At 41.9% G+C, this 22,183-nt stretch overlaps 1 protein-coding gene across 1 annotated transcript in view; it reads right to left on the bottom strand.

Moving 5' to 3' along the window:
* The window catches only part of plcl5 (phospholipase C like 5), a 223,169-nt gene that overhangs the window by 2,667 nt on the left and 198,319 nt on the right, over nt 1-22,183 (bottom strand). The window contains exon 5 of the mRNA XM_048560787.2: nt 11,776-11,885. Within this exon, the coding sequence (XP_048416744.1) occupies nt 11,776-11,885 (110 nt within the window). The remainder of the gene's footprint in view (nt 1-11,775; nt 11,886-22,183) is intronic.

Here is a 22,183-nt window from a genome sequence, read left to right on the forward strand (position 1 = left end):
GATCTGGGTTACTAGTCAGTGACATTACCATGTCCAATGTCTGTCTATGTCACCACCATGCTACTTCATTGGTGCCCAAAGACCTATTCTTACTGCAGCATTAACTGTGTGTTTGATGACTTGGTTTTCTTCTGTGTTTAAATCAACCTTTGTTTGCAATATTTTATCACCTAGCTTATCTTAAGCACTGTGGTTTCCTCTTGCTACTTTAAACGCAGAGTTAGGGCACAGGAAACAGCCAAGGAACTGTGCTTCTCACTTCCTCCTAATTTTAGTGTGCAGGATGTCAGAATCAAAGCTGGGTATTCGTTTGCATGCGTCAGCCTGGCTACAGGCCTCCTCCCTCTTTTCCAATGATGACCTTTCATTCTCAAGTGTCTCATTAGCTCACTGATCTTGAATTTTACTTCATCCTGGAAGCAGGAAAGAGTTCATTTTGCGACTATTCTTTTAAAAGTGTCATCACATCCTCACTTTAAAGCTGCAAACTCAAGATATATTTTCAGTAACTGCCTGACAGCTATGGGAGGGTTAAGACATTCACAGCAAGCAGCAAACCTCAGCCTTGAAAGGGACATTGCTCTCATGTCCAGTATGTACTGTGAGAGCAGGGGTTGGATGTCACATCTGCTTTTTGCATTAACCTGCTCGCCGTCAGTTTCTGTAAAGGGAAAACAAAATCAAGCTTGTTTGATACTGAGTGACACAGGCTAGAAGCTTGGGGCAGTTACCAGGTTAAATACAGAAACATTGTTTCCCCTCTTGGGGGACTCTAAGACCATAAGCCATAAAAACTAAATAAGGAGTTGCCCTTTTAAGGCAGAAATAAGGAGGAATTTCTTCTTTCAGATGGTAGTGAATTTGTGGAATTCTTTATTGCAGAGGGCTGTCGAGGCAAGCTCATTAGGTATACTCGAGGTTGAGATAGAGAGCTTTTTAATCAGTATGGGAATCGAGGGTTATGGGGAATAGGCAGGGAATTGGAGTTGAGAATGACCACGATCTTACTGAATGGCGAAGTAGATTCAACCAGCTGAATGGCCTGCTTCTGCTCCTACATCTAATGGTCTTAAATGTTCCTGGAATTTAATGTCCAATCTGCATCAGCAATAGGACTTGTCAGGGCAGTAGTAAAAAGCAGTCCACTTGGTTTCAATCACCATGAGCTACTGGACAAAACGAATCCAACATTTCTGATTGTTTCTACTTAGCCACTGACCCATAATATTACCCACTGTCAAATGATCACTGGGTGAGGGTAAGATTGGGCCTGGCTGTGATTGTCACTGTGGCAATAAAGCCTGCAGGTGGCAATGCTGAGGTTCCCAATGGATGTAAGAGTGCTGATTACACCATTCCAATCCATTGCACATTCAGTGATAGCCTTCAACCTGCTATCAGCATGTATGGAACTATCTCACTAATTATCACCTTCATCAAGGTAACTGCACACACCACTGGAAAGCGAAGGACAGTGTCCTCAAGCAGGACACAGCTACATAAGCACAACTCCCTGGAAAGAAACATTCAAAATAGTCTGAATTTCAATGGATAATACCCATGTGCATACCTACAAAGATTATATTTCCACTTGCATTTGCCAAGGTAACACAAACAGCTGAAGATTTTACATATTTTGCACCATAACTTAATTGTTTCCTTAGAACATAGGAAATAAGAGAAGGCCTAGGCTATTCAGCCCTCTGCTATCCAATGAGATCATGGCAGATCCTCTATTTCAACGCCGCATATGCTCATCTCCCTTTTGTTTAAAAGCATGTAGAAATCTATTGATCTCTGTCTTGAAAATATACAATGATTGAGCTTCCACACTCTTCTGTGGCATACAATTCCAAAGATTCATCACCTTCTGATTGAAGATGTTCCTCCTCATCTCAGTCCTGAACAGCCTGCCTGTAATTCTGACACTCTGTCCCCCGACTCTAGAAATCCGAGCCAAGGAGAACATCCTTCCTGCATCTGCCCTGTCAAGGACTGCAAAAATATTTTTTAATATGTGTGAGATCACCTCTCATTCTTCTAAACTTCAGAGAATACAGGAAGAGTCTGTTATAATCTTTTGTCATGTGACAATTACTGCATACCAAAATTAGATTGCTGAACTTTCAATTGTGTTCCCTGTATGGCCAGTTTATCTTTCTGTAGGCAACTGGGCCAAAATTGTACAGAATTCTCCTGGTGTGGTCCTGTCAAGGTGCTATGTAATAGCAGTACAATTTTTTTGCTCCCATATTCCAAACCTCTTGAAATAAAGGCAAGTTTCTTACCATTTTCTCAACAGATTTACAAAGGCACAACTGTAACCTCCACTGATCAACACAAAACCTAACCATATCACAATAATACCATAATTTTTTGCAACTCTCACTATCTCATTCCGTCCTCTTATAATACACTTCTGTGACACATTTGCCCCGGTCCCCTCGCTGTTAACGCCCAATAACCTGCTACACTGCCACAATGCCCCATGAGGCAGTGGTGACTGAGGCAAAGGGACGGAATGAATTGGCAAATATAGCTACAGTACTGTGGCACAATACCTACCTGTTCGATTTTCTTTAATCTAATCATGGGGTGTGAGGTTCACCGGCTGGAGTAGCATTTGTGACCCATCCCTAGTTGCCCTTAAGAAGAAGGTGGTCAGCTGCCTTCTTTAAACTGCTGCAGTCCATTTGATGTGGGTAGACCCACAATGTCCTTAGGGAAGGGAATCAACTAAGGCCATGACCAACCAGAAGTGAACTGAATCCAATTGTGGGATTGCACAAAAATCATGTCAATGGACTAGTAATAGAAATGGCTGTGTTATGGTGTCAATGGTACAGATGTATATGAGTTGGTCTGAGTTAGAAACTCCTAGGTTCAAGTTTCAACCCAAGACTTGATGGTCAGGGAAGGCCTGTTCATAACATGGTCAAACAGAATCTTCTGAACAGGCATGACGGATATGAAATGGTACCCCTCAAGCTACAGCCTCTGACTTCAGGCTCATGACCTGCTTCAGGAAACAGAAACAAAAATATGCTTTGTTTGCTTAATGCATCTCTAGATGCAGAAAGACAGCATGAATGAGTAATCAAGGGGCATGGTCTAATGCTCCTGAACAAAATAGAGAGAGTTCAAATCCCACCAAGGCAGCTGGGGAACTTAAATGCAGTTAATTAAACAAAATTGGAGAAAAAAGAATCACACAATCCCTACAGTGTGGAAACAAGCCATTAGGCCCATCAAGTCCACACTGCTCCTAAAAGCATCCCACCCAGACCCATCCCATGTCTAATCCACCCAGTATGCAAATCTCTGGACACTATGGGGCATTTATCACGCCTAATCTAACCAACCTGCACATCTTTGAACTATGGGAGGAAACCACGGCACTTGTAGGCAACCCACACAAACAAAGGGAGAATATGCAAACTCCACACAGACAGTCACTTGAGACTGAGATCAAACCCAAGTCCCTGATGGTGTTAGGCAGCAGTGCCAACCACTGAGCCACCGTGCTGCCCAATAGTGTTGGTAATTGTGATCATGATATCAACAGGATGTTGTAAAAATTCATCTGGGTCATTAACATACTTTCAAACCTGCCATCCTGACCTAGTCAGACCTACATGCAAGTCTCAATTCCAATTACCCGCTGAAAATGCCCAGCAAGCTACCCAGCTGTACAGTGGTTCACCAGCACATTCTCAAGGGAAAACGGGGTAAGATTGCCTCAGGGTATTTGTGGAAAAAGGATCTCAGCATAAAATAAACAAGCAGCTACCTGTGGGACAGCAGCTATTTTGTGTGCCATTAACAAGAGGTTTGAAGGGAAGTAATCCCTAGCAAGCAAACACAAATAACACACTTTGGAAGCAGCCTCTCGCCCTGCAACCTCATTGATTCAAATTTGGATCCAATCACTCTTCCCTGAAGTAACAGTTGACCGTCTGCATCAGTGTTAGCTCAGGGATATTTGGAGCCAAGCTGTATCAAGTAGACAGGAGAGTTATAGCCTGTAATGTCTCAAAGACACCACAGAGGGGCACCACACACACTCTAAACAACCAAATCCAACATCACTTTCAAAATTATGTTCAGTTGGAAATTTTAGAGTTCTGTCGCAGAATCCTACATTCCTGCTGAGAATTGAGCTTAGGGAAAAGCAGTAAAATGTGTACCCCTGTTGTACGGTTAGAATACTTTTTCTTTTTGCAAACCCAGAATAATAAAAATGTGAGATAATAAAATGTGAGGCTGGATGAACACAGCAGGCCAAGCAGCATCTCAGGAGCACAAAAGCTGACGTTTCGGGCCTAGACCCTTCATCAGAGAGGCTCTCTGATGAAGGGTCTAGGCCCGAAATGTCAGCTTTTGTGCTCCTGAGATGCTGCTTGGCCTGCTGTGTTCATCCAGCCTCACATTTTATTATCTTGGAATTCTCCAGCATCTGCAGTTCCCATTATCTCTGATAATAAAAATGTGGTTATGTTCCTGAAACACAGAGTTGCTGTGATGCGAGAGGCCATTCGGCCCATTGTGCCAGCACCAGCTCTTCAAATGAGCATCATTTCCTGCTGCCGATCACTTGCTTTTCCACTAATATCCTTGCTAAATATTTCTATCCAAGTAATCATCCTCTTTAATGCCTCCATTGGGCCAGCCTCAGCCAATGTATTCCAGATGTGAAAAAGTTATTTTTCTTGCAACACACCACACCAAGGAGGGATTGCAGGCAGGGAACTGGCTGGAATACCACCGTGCGGTTTTTAACCCCAAGCGGAGACGCTGAACTTGCCTAATGAAGTCTCTATTTGGCTCATGCCAGTTCCAAGCATTATAATTCACTCAGAGGATTCACCCTACCCTGTGCCAACAGCCTAAGGCCAAGAAATTAGCCTGTGACATATTCGGACCAGTTATGGGGCTGTGTGTTGACTGAATTCTGCTCAGGAAACCATTGGATTGCTGTATTTTCCACCAACAGATGGAAACAGAGATGTTGATTTGCCAGGATCAAATCTGTGTGGCAGTGCAATGTTTTGGAAAACCTACAGAGAAGTATCCTGAGAGAGACTGCGACAACTGGGGAAGCCTAACCAATTAGGGATTCTGAACGTTAAATGTGAAATGTTTTGGCCCTTCACGTGTCACCATTAGGTGCTCTACTGCACTGTTTATATATTCTGACGCAGCGATTTATTCCGGGGATTAGTCCTTACATTGATCAGCATTGTGCCATTGCTGTCATGCATTATAATGCTTTTCCAATTGTGAAAACTGCCTTAATGTATTAAAAATATACTTCTTAAAAATCTTGTCAGCCTTTGCTGTCGTGTTTTGTACTGTGATTTGAAGTTGTTAAAGCTCTGCTTTTACAAGTTTAAAGAAATTTCAACAGCTGGGCCCCTTCTGACTTGCACACTCTCTGCTTAGAAATGGAAGTGAGGTACCAGCTGATCTGTCAGTTTCAGGCATTGCAGCTTGAAACTTCTGTTGTGATTGCTGTACCTATTAAGAATGTGTGGCTGGATTTCAAAAGCTTCTGATGAGTTAATGCTGAACAGATGATCTATTGATCCACAAATAACTGACAGATTTCAGAGTAGTAACACAGCATGCCTTTGAGGTGGATTACTGTTTGCTTACAAAGCAATAGGCATTTATGGGATTACAATCTATTTATGTTGGAGCCGGCATTATTTTCTTGCCAGTTAAATAAAAGAGTGTTTGAATTCAAGGTTCAAACTTTACTTTCTTTTGCAATGATTTCAAAATGGCTCCCATTGCTACTGCAAGACTCCAAATCACTGTACATCATTAATATTGTGTTGGTGGCTATCACAGATGTGTAGAATAGTGTGCAAGTACCATGGGTCATCTGAGCAGTTATTGATAAAGGTTGGGGGAGGGTGTTTGAGGAAAATGGAAGGCCGAGATTTCTGTGGCCCTTAAATCATGCACGGACCTAGGCCGCTGAGTTGCTGAACTGACAGGGACTTCTAAGCAGTTTACCTGAACAGCCATACCCCTCATTCTTTCCATAGCAGCCCTCAAAACACATGTGCAAACTCCAACCCTGGATAAAAAGCCAGGAGTCCCAGGCAAAATTATGGATGAGTCACATGCATGACTTAAGGTCAGGTTTTCCCTGACCCATGTGAAAATCTAGTTCCTACATTTCACTTCTTTCCCTTGCCTTTGTACATACGGAGATTTCCCATCCAACAAAGACAACACAGCAACATAATCTTCAGCTTATCAATAAAATGCTTCTAAATGAGGAACTGCTACAGATGAGGATTATATTTATTTTCCTGTGAGCTAACACAGCTTTTCTGGTGAACACAGTGAGCTTGAGCTAAGAGCTGTTCACCCACGGCTCAGATGGGCTCCTATTTGCGTGTTATATTCTACTGTTCAATTTTCTCCAGCCTCATGGAGATAAACCAGATAATCTGGAAACCTGCTCACAGAGATTGTCTGAAATGCAACTCCTGAACCACTAATTTTGCCCTCCCCAAAACTCATGGCCCTCAATTACAAACCTTCTGAGATATTATATTAAGATTGATAAACAGGAACCGTCAGTTACACTTGTCAACGAATAGGTTGAGGTGGAGATAGATAACGCAAGATGCACATGTTGATACAAAAATTCTCATCGGGTAGACAGAGATACAGAGATAATAAAGTACAGATTAACAGAAACCACAAACATTGCCGTTAAAGGTTGCAATTAAACAAATCACAAGCATATTATCCCCAAAGATAGTGAAAGTAATCTCGCAGTGAGGGAAAGAATGCCAATACTTTTTGTAAAATGGCCAATGCAGCAAAATCTTTGTTCTACCTGCATTAGGCTTGAAAAATGGGAAGTAGGGAATCATTTTCACTTTCTGATTTGAACAGTTCAGACACTGGTTGGTTTCTATGACAGGGTATCAATCTGCCTGGTAGATCATTGTACAGATGGTGAAAAGGAAATTACACCTCATGAATTCAAAAATAACTGCTGATATTTACTCCTTTTTCTGAGCACTTATTGTAAATGAATCTGCTGCGGATACATGGATTTGCCCATCCCTAGCTTAGGAAGGGGATGGTGCACCCATTCTCAAACTGATAGTCTTCCCAGTGAAGTTGGGCCACAGATTTATGAGTTTATCATGTTCACTGAAGGACCACGATTAGTGGTGTGCCATTAGCCTGGGCTTGAGCTCTGGAGATCAGCAGAAGTCCAAACACTGCAGAAACTCGAGACAGAAACAGAAAACATTGGAAGGAATCAGCAGCTCAACTGGCATCTATGGAGAGATTGGGGCCAATTTACTTATGAGTGTTGAAATGTAAACTTCAATCAATTCCCATCACACATTCTGATCGACCTGGTGTCTCCAGCATTCACTGTTTTTGCTTTCATTTGAGAGAGTTCCCCAATTGACTGAAGGTCATAAACAGAAGGAAGCCTGTCTCAGTGAGTTCATCAATTTCGAAGTCTGGCAAAATAAGCCCAAAATGGTTTGTATTTGTGAAAAATTAATTTCAGAGCATTCAATTTTATTTAAGTAATTAAATGAAATAAATACTGGAATCAATCACACAACTAAAGGAATGTGTTCATACTGCTTTCTAATCATCAGTTTGGTACTCGGGCCCTTTAATGTCGAAATTCTTTGTTTAGTGTTTTACATTATTCCCGTTGCACTCCGATAGATCAACTTGTTCACTTCTTAAGCCACTGAAGGGAATCATTGTTTCATAGGGGAAAATATCTCTTGTGGCAAGTCCAAGGTCTTCACACATTTTCCAATTTGATCACATTCCAAAACCCTGTCAAGAGATTCTTATTCTCTACCATTAATAGCGATTCTATGAGACAAAAAGCTTCATTGTCTACAGCAAATGATCCATCCAGGTCTGTTTTAAACAGAGGCTCTTATTGTCACAGAGACAAAGAAGACACCTCAAAATTGTCATGCCTCTTTGTAGAGAGACTGTGGGTAATCTCCGGCTGGTTGCTTGTTCTATTATAACCAGGGTCATTCAATTGCATTGTGGTAATTGGCTTCAAAGCAGGCAATGTGAATGTGAAATCACACATGAATGGTACACAGCGGGCTAGCTGCAGCCTTTCAAATCTTGAGCTACGTTTCTAATGCAATCCAGATTGCTGGTCTAAAGCATTTCTTTGCTGATGGACACAATGATCCTCTGTGAAATGAATTCAAATGGTCACATTCTAACAAAGTAATATAAGGCTGAAGTGCAATGTTGCCTCCAAAATGGTAAATCCTGTGAAGAGAGAGTAGCAGTGATTTGATAGGACTGCTACTAAGATGGAGAAAAATTGGTGAGCACTTTGTAGCATACTCTATGGTCACTCCTGACCTGGGATTGCCTGACACTATATCTAAATGTTGGAAGTGTTCTGGACCAATATTCCTCATCTCAGCAAGGACAAAATCAGCCCCAAAATTACAAGTCTGGAACAACAATAACTCTTGTTTACATGTTTTAAGAAAAGCAATGTAAGTTGTGAAGTTTATATCAATTTCTGGAGCATGTGAATGTTCTCAGCTTTCTGTTGCTCAGTCATGAATTTCCCCTCAGGAATTCCACTCTGGTAGGATTCTAGTTATAAAGGAGCCTACACACACACACACACACACACACACACACACACACACACACACACACACACACACACACACACACACACACACAAAAACAGAAACACACAAACACAAACAAACACTCACACACATGCACGCACACATGTGCACACAAACAGACCCACACACACGGACATATGCACAAGCAAACACACAGACACACACACACTGACACACATGCACATGCACACATACACACACAACATAGATGCGCAGACACACATGCATACATATACACATGCACACACACATACACACACAGGTGTACACACATGCATGTACACACATGCACACGTACATACGCAGGCGCACACACACATGCATGCAGACACATGCACACACAACCACAGACACATATGCACACACCTGTTCACTGTGTTAAGACAACAGTGGTTGAGAGGTTCAAGTATTTAACTGAGTTGAATCTACTCAACTGTCTGGAACTCATCAGTGTAAGGAACCACAAGAGATTTTTAAAAAATGTAAACCATTCTGCCCTCTGTGCTTGTGTCGCCTCTTTGCAAAGGCAATTGATACATCACCCTCTGCTTGAATTTTTATCTAATTTTCCCTTAAGGGGTACAATGGTCTCCACCTCATCCAATGCCTGTGAAAAATTCATTAAACAAAATTCTGTGACATCAGGATGTCACCAGAAACAATTCTGGTATATTTATTCTACTCAACATGTTCAGTTACTATTTGTTGTATGCAAATACAGAGCTAAAGAAAAGGTGGATGGTGTGTTGGCCTTCATGTCAAGAGGATCTGAGTATATGGCTCAAACCCATGCTCTAGATACAAAGCCATGGTCATCACACCTTAGCAGAGAATATATTGGTCTTAGCAGGAGTGCAGTTTACCAGAGTGATATCTGCTCTTCAAAGATTAAATTACTAGGAGAGATTATATGGATTAGGATTGTATTTCCTGGAATTTAGAAAGCTAAATGGTCATTTGATCTGATTTCTCAAGGTATTAAAGTTTTTGCAAAGGCAGTTAAGGTGAGGGAGCACAGTCCAAAAAGTCAGAACCGGATCCTTCAGGAATGAAATTGAAAGTCTTTTCTTCATGCAAGAATGCTAGGAGTTTGGTGTTCTCATTCCACAAATATGTTATTTTCAAGTCTAAGATCAACAAATTTCTGATATCCAGAATTAATGAGAGATATGAGGAAAAGGCAAGGTAAATGGGGCTAGGAACAGATCAGCCATGATCTCACTGGACGGTGAGGAACTAAATACCACTCAGACGTTTCCTACATCCTTAAAGTAAAGGAAGGGCAATAGAATGACCCAGATAAAGTGTGCTTTCGAAACTTTACAATGCTGGAGAGGAGCAGGAGAATGTTCCACTGAACTTAGCACTTCTGAAGCTGGCTGTGTGATGATCAGATGACTGAAGCCTTATGTTTCTGTAATTTATTATAGCTCTATCATTGGAATTAAAGCCAATACTTTCAAATCGACCATACTGACATCACAGAATTTAAACCAAACATTTCTGAATCTCAGCTCCTTCGTATTGCATACCACACAACAAAAAATGATTACTGTTCTTTGCAGAGTTTAGACAAAATGCATGTTATTTTAGTCTATGTTAGTGTATGTTAATGCATGTTAGTTTAGTTTCCTAAGTCCCAATCTATCACAAATCAACAACATTACAAGCAACATTTGGAGGGATATGGACCAAGTACAGGCATGTGGGACTAGTTTAGTTTGTAATATTTGTTGGCATGGACTGGTTGGACCAAAGGGTCTGTTTCTGTGCTGTAAGACTCTAAGGCTCTATTAGTTAATATTTTATTCGATGAGGTTATTGATCAGGTCATTTCGAACTTACACTGGCACAGTATTTTGAAGTGCTAGTTCATTTTTAAAATGAATTCACAAGTTGAAATACCTTAACTAAAAGATTCAATGTAGCAAATATGTACATGCCCACCTTACATTTTAAGAAAAGCGATTAAATTAAAGCATTTCTGACAGAGTACATTGAGTTCATTGTTCACCATACACTGAGTGCAAATCATAGGTGTAAAGCACAAAACGTCATTGAGGAGTCCTGTTGAAATAGGTTTCAATGGTACTGTGGCACAGATCAATAAGTTAAATTACAACCTGCAAAAATATCCTCCTGTTTTGAATGGTGAACAACATTGACTTTCTCTTCAAAAATTGATGTAATAATAGATGGCCAAAAGAAGTCCATCTCACCACGTTATCTTCTAAGGTGCTGTCCATTCAGTCAGCTGATTATGAATACATCTCCCAACAATGTGGCTTTACCTCAATGCCAGGGCTTTTCCATAATTTTAAAATTGCACTGCACCTCATTGCTGGGGTAGTTGTCGCTTTCTGATTGTGATCCTCATTGAGTGTGTACGTTAGTTCACACATGACCCCATCACTAACAAATGTACATTTTCAACACACTTGTATCAAGATCATATCAACAACACGCACTTGTATACCAGTGGTGGCATTAAGCTAGAGGATTTGGGCACAAGTGTCCCTACCACTGAGTCAGAAGTTCTGCATTCAACTCCCAATCCAGAGCTTAATGGCTCTGGAAGATATGTTTGTAACATGGCCATACAGGTTGATTAGCAATCTTGCAAATCCCAACAAGCCAGTGGTGGAAAATTGAGAGTGAGGGAGAATCCTGATCAGTCATGCTTGATATGGGCTGGTGCTCCTTAAGTTACAGCCACTGGCAACAGGCTGGTGATCTGTTCCAGCAGAAAATAAGCAAACAGATATGGGCGCATATTGGTCCACCTCTCAGCATGAATAGAAAGGGAGAATAAGGTGGGAATTTTCCTAAGGCTTCACTTGAGCCCCTGGAAATAGTGACTGACTAAAACGGTGATTGGGTTAGATAGAGGCTTCTGCTTGCAATGTGGAATTTTGTGAATAAGAATACAAATGGGTAACAGATGGCCCCAATTCCAATCTGCAACAACAGGCTTTCTGGAACAAACTATTCCAATACAGGAAATAAAGCAGACCACACACAATGGCTGTTATTGCATACTCCATCAGAGGATAATGGGAGCTCTCTAAAAGCCTACATAATAGAAAGTACTTACTTTTAACACAGTGATATTCCAAGCAAAGCTCTCAATCGCTTTTTGGAGTTTCCGTCCTTTCAGACCTTCTTTCGATCCAATTCCATGCAAATCTTCATGGAAGTCCAACCCTGTGCATTTGGATGAATAAATTCTAGTTATAACATCGAGTTTCATTTCAGGCTAAGACATTAAACATGGAGATTTGCTGAAAAAGGACCCATTTTGCTGAAACCTTCCGTCTTGAACTCATCGCGACATTTGCAAGAGCACCAATGTCAGGATAAACAACATTTTAGATCATGTGAGAAACAAAAAGGAAAACACTGTTTCTTTTCTGGCTATGTGCAAATGTTACAAAAAACATCCTTTACTCTCAGATTGCTGAGTCATGTTGGAATGGCAAAATCAGCAGCTAATAGAGGTCCTAGAAGCCCAGGTGACTTGATAAAATGAGAGTGACAAGCTACTCACCACTGGAAATTGTCAAGACTCAGACCAGGCACACATGTCTTTCAATAGCAAACAGAAACAAAAAGTTCTTGTTAACTTGTCCCTCCAAAGTTCAGAACCACTGCAGTTTACTGAGCCAGTCCTAACAGTAGTTGAACTGAATATTCGCTTGGTCTGTATGGGCTCCGTTGTCACAATGAACTGTGCATTTACACACCAACCCATACTGTGGAGGTGCCAGTGTTGGGCTGGGGTGGGCAAGGTCAAAAATCACATGACATCAGGTTATAGTCCATTCAGGTTTATTTGAAAACGTTAGCTTTCGGAGCTCTGCTGCTTCTTCCAGAATCGTGCAGTGAAGGAAGTACACTGACACAGAATTTATAAGCAGAAAGGTAACAACCCTAAAAATGGCTCACTGAGCACCTTCTATTGAATCTTTAATCAGTTAGAAAGGGGACACAGGTTTCTATGGATTAGAATGCAAATCCCAGAATTTCTTTCAAGTCATTGTCCCAAGATAATTAAAGGTTTTATTAGTGTATACAAGAGGTGACATCTCAGGTCAGACAATGCATTTTAGGTGTGAGGCCTTGTTTAGAATCTGTCTGTGTTTTAACGTGGAGTCAGGCTGGATTTTTGTTGTACAAAATAGAATGTATCTGCAAATACACAAAGATCTCAGATGAAATATTTTACCATCGATTTATATATGTGTGTTTGTGGTGTCTGTGTGAGTGTGTGTGTGTTTGTGGTGTGTGTGTGTGTGTGTGTGTATGTGTTTGTGGTGTGTGTGTGTATGTCTGTGTGCACACGTGTGTGTGTGTGTTTATGTGTGTCTGTGTGTGGGTGTCTGAGTACATGTGTGCATGAGAGAGCGAGAGAATGTGCGTGTGTGTGAGGGAGACAGAATTTATGTATTTGCTTGAGAGTGTGTGTGTGTGTGTGTGTATGTGTGTGTGTGTGTGTGTGTGTGTGTGTGTGTGTGTGTGTGTCTGTGTCTGTGTGTGTGTGTGTGTCTGTGTGTGTGTCTGTGTGTGTGCGTGTATGTGTGTGTCAGAGACTGCATGGGAAAGACAGTCTGTGTGAGTGTGCGAAAGTGTATGTGTAAGTGTGTTTGTGTGAGACAGTGAAATCATAGCTTGCTGTCAAAGTGACACAAAGGCTGTTGTTGTTGGTAGGGGCTTGCTGTGGGCAAATCAACTGTTGCTTTTTCCTACAACACAATGCTCAATGGTGGAGCACCTCGGTGCATCCTTAGATCATGAACAGTGCTATATCAATCTTTCATTAAAATTTATGCATAACTTCAGGTGAAGGTAGGTGAGTTATTCAAATTGAAATCTCAAAAATGGCTGTTTGAGTTGAGTTGTTCCACTGTTTGTGAAACCAACATCTTGCTGTTTGCCTCAGCAATGAAATGCACTCAGTGGAGGAAGATTACGGTACTTGTGCAGCAGACTCAATCTAAATTTACTGTATAAAGTCAAGCCTTGTCCATTTCCATTCGAGTACTTCTATTTTCACGAGAACGATGAGATAAATGCTAATTAAAACAAATTGTGCTGGCATGGAAAATTGAATTTTGCAAGTGTGGAGTCCATCAGTTTTTAATTAGAGTAGGTGGCAAATATGTCAATGTAAAATGGTGGCTTTAACATTTTTACATTTTTTGACTCTCCTACTCAAGGCATTCACTTCTACCTCTCCACTTAATTTCACATTGAACTAATTCACATTAAGTTACACTCTGTCTCACTCCTTTGCATTGTTAATTTTACAATCATTCAAGCTGACTGTTTTGAAGATGCGCAGTTGTTTGCCCTGTCCATCCAAGCCCTAGATATCTGGTTTTCCTTGTCATGACTTTATCTGCTCACACCTCCAGGCAATTTGCCACAGGTAAATTTAAAAACTTGAACATGAAATGTAAATTCTAGCTAATAGAATGCACAGTTTGCTGCCCTGTATTGAATTATCTTCACCACAGTGGAAGTAAAGAATCTGCTGTAAGATTGTCTTTTAAGCACGTGTGTTTAGAAACTCTGGTGACTGCAGCTGTTCAAGAATACAGCTCACCACCAATTTCTCAAGTGTATCAATAAATGCTGGCCAGCCAGTGACACCCACACAAATGAATAAAAACAAAACAATTCAAGCATGGAGTAATGAGTTGATATGTAACAACCTACAAACTATTAGACATTTATTTTAAGCTTAGTTCCTTTGCTGAGGAAATTCTGTTTTCTATCTTCTTCAGCTTCTAAAATAGAACAGATTCTTCCCACTTTTTAAAGAAAGACTTTTCAGATGCTAAACTGTCACAACAGTTTCATTAAGGCATTTTACTGAAAAGTGAAGCTGGATGGATGGTAAAAGGAAAGAAAATACGGAAAGGGTTGAAAACCTCACCCAAGACTGTGAAAATAGCTAGTGTTACAGCACAGTGATAATGGGAACTGCAGATGCTGGAGAATCCAAGATAATAAAATGTGAGGCTGGATGAACACAGCAGGCCCAGCAGCATCTCAGGAGCACAAAAGCTGACGTTTCGGGCCTAGACCCTTCATCAGAGAGGGGGATGGGGTGAGGGTTCTGGAATAAATAGGGAGAGAGGGGGAGGCGGACCAAAGATGGAGAGAAAAGAAGATAGGTGGAGAGGAGAGTATAGGTGGGGAGGTAGGGAGGGGATAGGTCAGTCCGGGGAAGACGGACAGGTCAAGGAGGTGGGATGAGGTTAGTAGGTAGGAGATGGAGGTGTGGCTTGGGGTGGGAGGAAGGGATGGGTGAGAGGAAGAACAGGTTAGGGAGGCAGAGACAGGCTGGGCTGGTTTTGGGATGCAGTGGGTGGAGGGGAAGAGCTGGGCTGGTTGTGTGGTGCAGTGGGGGGAGGGGACGAACTGGGCTGGTTTTGGGATGCGGTGGGGGAAGGGGAGATTTTGAAGCTGGTGAAGTGCCACAATGATGCCACCCGAAGGTTGCAGGAACAGCAACTCATATTCCGCTTGGGAACCCTGCAGCCCAATGGTATCAATGTGGACTTCACCAGCTTCAAAATCTCCCCTTCCCCCACCACATCCCAAAACCAGCCCAGTTCATCCCCTCCCCCACCTTGCATCACACAACCAGCCCAGCTCTTCCCCTCCACCTACTGCATCCCAAAACCAGCCCAGCCTGTCTCTGCCTCCCTAACCTGTACTTCCTCTCACCCATCCCTTCCTCCCACCCCAAGCCGCACCTCCATCTCCTACCTACTAACCTCATCCCACCTCCTTGACCTGTCCGTCTTCCCTGGACTGATCTATCCCCTCCCTACCTCCCCACCTATACTCTCCTCTCCACCTATCTTCTTTTCTCTCCATCTTCGGTCCGCCTCCCCCTCTCTCCCTATTTATTCCAGAACCCTCACCCCATCCCGCTCTCTGATGAAGGGTCTAGTCCCGGAACGTCAGCTTTTGTGCTCCTGAGATGCTGCTGGGCCTGCTGTGTTCATCCAGCCTCACATTTTATTATAGTGTAACAGCACATACTGTGCTGTCTGCTATTGTGAAATAGAGGTTGTTACATATAAATGGAATTGATGGAGATGCATAAAAAAACAAAAACAGGACAATAATAAAAAATTAAAATGCACCATTAATTACTGTGGAAATATGTAAAGTAAGAGCAGGAGTAGGATGCTTCACTATTCCAGTATGCTCCAGTATTCGATATGATCATGGTTGATCCTTTATCTCAATGCCATATTCCTGTTTCATCTCCATACTCCTTGATGCCTTTAACAGTTAAAACTTTATCAATCTCATTCTTGAATGCACTGAGTGATCTGGCCTTTAGAGCCTTCTGTGACAGAGAATTCCACAAGTTTGAGAGAAGTAATGTTTCCTCATCTCAGTCTGTCTGTATCCTGACACTCTGACCTCTGATTTTAAACACTTCAATATCCTCCTTGCAACTGGTCTCTCACCTTGTTAGAAGTTTACATGTTTCAATCAGATCCCTGCTTGTTCTTCTAAACTTGAGTGAATACAGAACCAATCTCTCCTTGTACAACATCCCCAGTATCAGCCTAGTGAACCCACACTGCATGCTCTCTATGATAAACATATCTTCTATTAGGTAGGGAGACCAAAACTGCACACAATATTCTAGGTGTGATCTCACCACTGCCCTGTATAAATGCACGAAGACATCCTTATTTCTGAACTCAAATCCTCTTGCAATCAAGACCAATATACTAATTGCCTTCCTAATTGTTTGCTGCACCTGCTGGTTTAGTTTCATTGACTGGTGCACAAGATCACTCAGATCTCTACGTATATCCACATTTCCCAACATACCACCATTTAAATAATATCCTGACTTCCTGTTTCTCACACTGAAGTGCATAACTTCACATTTATCAACACTGTATTTGTTTGTCTTTGCCCACACACTCACCTTTTTTGAATCACCTTGAAGCCTCCTTGCATCCTTCTCACAACTTACAATTTTACCTAGATTTGTGTTGTCAGCAAACTTGTAAATATAGCATTTGATTCCCTTATCCAAGTCAATAAATTTATTGTGAAAGCTGAAGCCTAAGCACTGATCTCTGTGGTATACCACAAGTGCCTGCCCCGTAGAAAAAAAAATGTTCTTACTCTCGGTTTCTGCTCTGTCAATCAACTCTCAATCCATGCTGGTATATTATTTCCCAATCCCAAGCACTTTAGTTTTGCCCACTGGCCTCTTATGTGGGACTTTATGAAAACCTTTTTGAAATCTAAAAACATCACATCCACTAGCTCTCCCTTATCTATCCTACTTGTTACATCTTTTACAAGCTTCAGTAGATTGGTTAAATATGACTTTGTTTTCATAAACTCGTGCTGACTTTGTCTAAACTCCTTACTGCTTTCCAAGTGTTCTGTTACCATGACTCTGGCATTTTCCTCATTGTTGAGTTTAGGCTAATCCTGCCTTTTCTTAATAGTGTTTTTTTTGCCATCGTCCAATCTATAGGAACTGTTCCAGAGTCTATAAAATTTTGGGAGATGGCTGCCAATACATCCAATATTTCCAGGATCACTTCCTCTAGTACTCTGCGATGTGGATAATCAGACCATAGGAAAATATCAGCCTTTAACCCCATAAATTTCTCTAGCACTTCTTTTTTTAAAACAAATACTGATTTCTTCAATTCTTTCCTTTCACTAAACCCTTGGTTCCCTAACATTTCTTGGAAGTTGTTTATGTCCTCTTTTGTGAACCAATTTATGCATTCAATTGTTCTTCTGTTCTCCCATACAATTTTCCCCATTTCTGACTTTTTCCTCTTTCTGAGGGAACGACACTTCACATTTGTCGGTTTATTTTCAGTGCTCGAGGAGAACTACAGCAGTAAGTCCCACTCACATGCTTCACGACTGCAGTTCTTCCTCAAGTACATCTTCCATTTTCTGACCATTTTGTCAGTGAGAATTGTGATTAACTGCTCAAATGCACGCTACATGGTAATTTCCATGCCACGTCGGTCAGCAAAGACAGGGGTAAGAAAAAAGCCCACGGAGGAAAAGATTAAAGCTGAAACAAACTTCTGGATTTCTGTGTTAAACTGTAAGCTGCTGTTAACTTTACCTAGTAATATTGGCAAATACTGACAGGCGTGCTCTTATTAACACAGCAAAACCTGATCATATTATACAGCAATACTATATAGTGGAGCATCTGAAAGCGATTGAATGCACTGAGTGATGAGTCCAAGAGCTTTATTCAATCCAGGATTTACAGATTACCATAGATTTATCCATAAAATCGTGACATTTTATCTCCTTTCTTCAATAAATTGAGAATGTCCTTTGTACAAAGTTGATCTTCTTTTCCGTGAAGCAGAGATTTTTATATTGACAGATTAGCTAAAGGATTGTTCTTCAGCTTAATGTACAAAGTACAATATGACCTAAGACATCTGAATTCAATGATAACTACTCAGTAACCATGGTGTTCTGCTGCTATGACTTACTGGTAAAATTTCCATTAAAAAAAATCTTCACAGAGATTGTGCAAAGAAAGCAAATTTATCATCGCCAAGATTTTTATGGAACAAGCTGGAGTAATCGATCTTTTCTCAAAACAAGGGATTTAATTCTCAAATATAAAGAAGGATAGATCCCAATCAAGAGTAGAAATAGTAGTGTAGTGGCTTTGTCACTGGGCTAATATTCCAGAACCATAGCCTAATGGTGAAATTAGAATTCATTCATGGCAGATGGTGAAACGTGAATTCAATGAAAATCTGGGAAAGCTTGTCTACTGGTGATCACTGTCAATGTTGTTAAAAATCCAACTGGTTCAACAATATGCTCCAGCAAAGGAAATTACCTTGTCTGGCCTAAATGTGACTTTAAATGACTTTTAAAATGACCAGAAAGACAATCAGCTCAAAGGAATGTAGGGATGGGAGACAAAGATTGGCATTGCCAGGGATATTCCACACTCTGTACAATAAAGTCCAGGAAGACACATTTAAAAACGTTGTCTATGCTGCAGTTCAAGAACTTCACCACTAATCTACAGAATTCTATTACAGCAGGTTTTCTTGGAGGACCTCTCATTGGAAAAGAGGCCTGTATCCCAATGAAGGGAAGGCAACTTAGAACATGGTATTTGGAACTTGGATCCTAAAGCCCTGATGCTCCAGGATTCCAGAAGGTCTCCTGAAACATGGTGGAATGATTGAATTGTTGGGTATCTGCAGCTGCTTTATATTTTCTGAGAATGCTGTTTCACTTTGGCATCATTGATGAGGCCAACAAGGAGTGAATCACAAACAACAACTGTGCATTTTTACAGAACTTTTAACATGGCAAAGCATTCCAAGGTACTTCAAAGGTAAATCACTGGTTAAGATCTGATGCTGAACTAAAGAAAAAGATAGCGGGTGACCTAAAGTTTGGTTGAAGAAGTTGGTTTTAAGAAATGGTGCAGCACAGGAGAAGAGGCACAGTCAAAAGTGAGTTCCCACAGTTTAGGGCTTAGTCAGCTTAAGGCATGGTCATCAGGCATGATGAAGAAACATTGACAGTTGACTGCTCCCTTCCCCTTAAATAAAAGGTCATAATCAATCAAACTAAACACTCAAAAATCTGAATTATCCAGAATTGTTATTGTGAACATTACATAATTTATCACATTTTCATTTCATAATTTAAGTAGCCACATAGAAAAGTTTAAAGAAGCTCTTCTGAATCCTCAGAATGAAATTAGGAAAATGTGTCAAACGTTTTTCTAATAATGATTTTGCTACAAATTACAACAACACTCCATGCACTGGATTGCACCAAACACTTGCGCACACTGATGAGATTCGCTGCTATGGGGTAGGTCAGTGATTTAGGAAATGGTACAAGGCGTATAATGGCATTTAATTTCCTGGAATTGAGTTTGACACCTGCATTCTCCCTCTTTGAACAATAGCTTCAGGCATGTTGCTATCCACCATATTGAAATAAAAGAACAAAAATGGTGGGAACACACAGTGAGCATATTAGGAGCTGACACAAGTTTGGTAACCAAAATATTAGTCTCTCTATGCTTCCTTCAGATGCCAGTATACACAGTACTTTCAATTTGTAATCTCAGATTTTCAACATGAACAGATTGGTCACTATTGGTCTGTCTAAAAGGTAATCTGAGAGTGTCAGAAATGAGAACCAGTCAAGAATATGATGACCGTTGAATTCTGTTGTTCTCTGAGTTTATACTGAAGTCAGCTCAAGGATCATGATAGGACATGACCTCTGTGAGACAGCTCTCTAAGCAGTTCCAATGAAAAATGGCAGAGGAATAGAGTGGAACATGGTCTCCATCATGACCAGAGCGAGTTTGCTCATGTTTGTCAACAATTCAGAGAATATCTCCCTTGCTGCAACAACAGCGCTGTCTCTGGCTCTTCCACACGGCGGTGCTCATCTCTAACTGCACGATGTCCCCTGGCAACACAACAACAGAACATCCTGTGTGGAAAGTATGAGTCCCAAGTCAACAGGATATGAACACCAAGGTCAAAAGGAAATAGGCTCGAATTGTGATTTCCATTATTAGCGATAGAAAACTCCTCCTACTAATAAATCTGACCACAAACCAGAACCAGAGCAGAAAAATATCCTATTGGAAAGAAATCCTGGAAGGACATTGAGAGGAACTTTAGAGCTGAGAGATCAACCTCCCTGTTTGTAAAATGAGTCAACAGCCACAACAACCTGCATTTATAAAGTGCCTTTAATAGAGTACGGCTACCCAGAGAGCTTCACAAGAGGGCTTTCCAACATTATTCAACACCTAACTTTCACATTTTGTATCATGCTGCTAAAACAAAATCAAGTGGGTCAGTGGATTACAGATGGTGGCCCGATGGTCCTTGAATCAGGGCTAAAGCACTGATCAGATGAATAGAAGTCTCCTGTCAGTAAGGACATAGTGGAATCAGTAACAAAAACATAATTGCTGGAAAAACTCAGCAGGTCTGGCAGCATCTGTAGAGTGAAAGCAGTTAACATTTCTGGTCCAGTGACCCTTTTTCAGAACCAGACTGAAACATTAATCCTTCTATCTGGCCACAGACACTGCAAGAGACAACAAGGTGTAGAGGTGGATGAACACAACAGGCCAAGCAGAATCATAGGAGTAGAAGAGCTGACATTTCGGGCCTAGAACCTTCTCCAGAAATGGAGGAGGGTAAGGGGGTTCTGAAATAAATAGGGAGAGAGAGCGAGGCGGATAGAAGACAGATAGAAGAGAAGATAGATGGAGAGGAGACAGACGGATCAAAGAGGTGGAGATGGAGCCAGTAAAGGTGAGTGTAGATAGGAAGGTAGGGAGGAGATAGGTCATTCCAGGGAGAATCGACAGGTCAAGGGGGCAGGAACCGGTTAGTAGGTCGGAGTTGGGGTGGGGCTTGAGGTGGGAGGAGGGGATAGGTGGGAGGAAGGACAGGTTAGGGAGGCGGGGACAAACTGGGCTACTTTTGAGATGCGATAGGGGGAGGGGAGATTTTGAAGCTTGTGAAGTCCACATTGATACCATTGGACTGCAGAGTTCCCAAGCGGAATATGAGTTGCTGTCCCCGCAATCTTTGGGTGGCATCGTTGTGGCACTGCAGGAGGCCCAGGATCGACATATCGTCTATGGAACGGGAGGGGGAATTGAAATGGCTCGCGCCTGGGAGGTGCGGTTGTTTAGTGCGAACCGAGCGTAGGTGTTCTGCAAAGCGGTCCCCAAGCCTCTGCTTAGTTTCCTCGATATAGAGGAGGCTACAACGGGAACAGCAGATGCAGTATACCACATTGGCAGATGTGCAGGTGAACATCTCCTTGATGTGGAAAGTCTTCTTGGGGCCTGGGATGGGGGTGAGGGGGGAGGTGTAGGGGCAGGTGTATCACTTCCTGCAGTTGCAGCGAAAAGTGCCGTGTGTGACGGGGCTAGTTGGGAGTGTGGAGCGGACAAGAGAGTCATGGAGACAGTGATCCCTCCAGAAAGCAGACAAGGGTGGGGAGGGAAAAATGTCTTTGGTGGTGGGGTCGGGTTGCAGATGGTGGAAGTGTCAGAGGTAGATGCATTGGATCCGGAGATTGGTGGGGTGGTATGTGAGGACGAGGGGGATTCTCTTTTGGTTTTTACTGCAGGGAGGCAGTGTGAGGGATGAGTTGTGGGAAATGCGGGAGGCACGGTCGAGGGTGTTCTCGACCACTGCAGGGGGGACGTTGTGGTCCTTGAAAAATGAGGACATCTGAGATGTACGGGAGTGGAATGCCTCATCCTAGGAGCAGACATGGCAGAGGCAAAGGAATTGGGAATAGGGGATGGCATTTTTGCAGGAAGGTGGGTGGGAGGAGGTGTATTCTAGGTAGCTGTGGGAGTCAGTGGGCTTGAAATGGGTATCGGTTTCTAGGTGGTTGCCGGTGATGGAGACAGAGAGGTCCAGGAAGGAGAGGGA

Source organism: Stegostoma tigrinum, chromosome 31 (assembly GCF_030684315.1).
Source record: "Stegostoma tigrinum isolate sSteTig4 chromosome 31, sSteTig4.hap1, whole genome shotgun sequence".
Classification (NCBI taxonomy): Eukaryota; Metazoa; Chordata; class Chondrichthyes; order Orectolobiformes; family Stegostomatidae; genus Stegostoma; species Stegostoma tigrinum.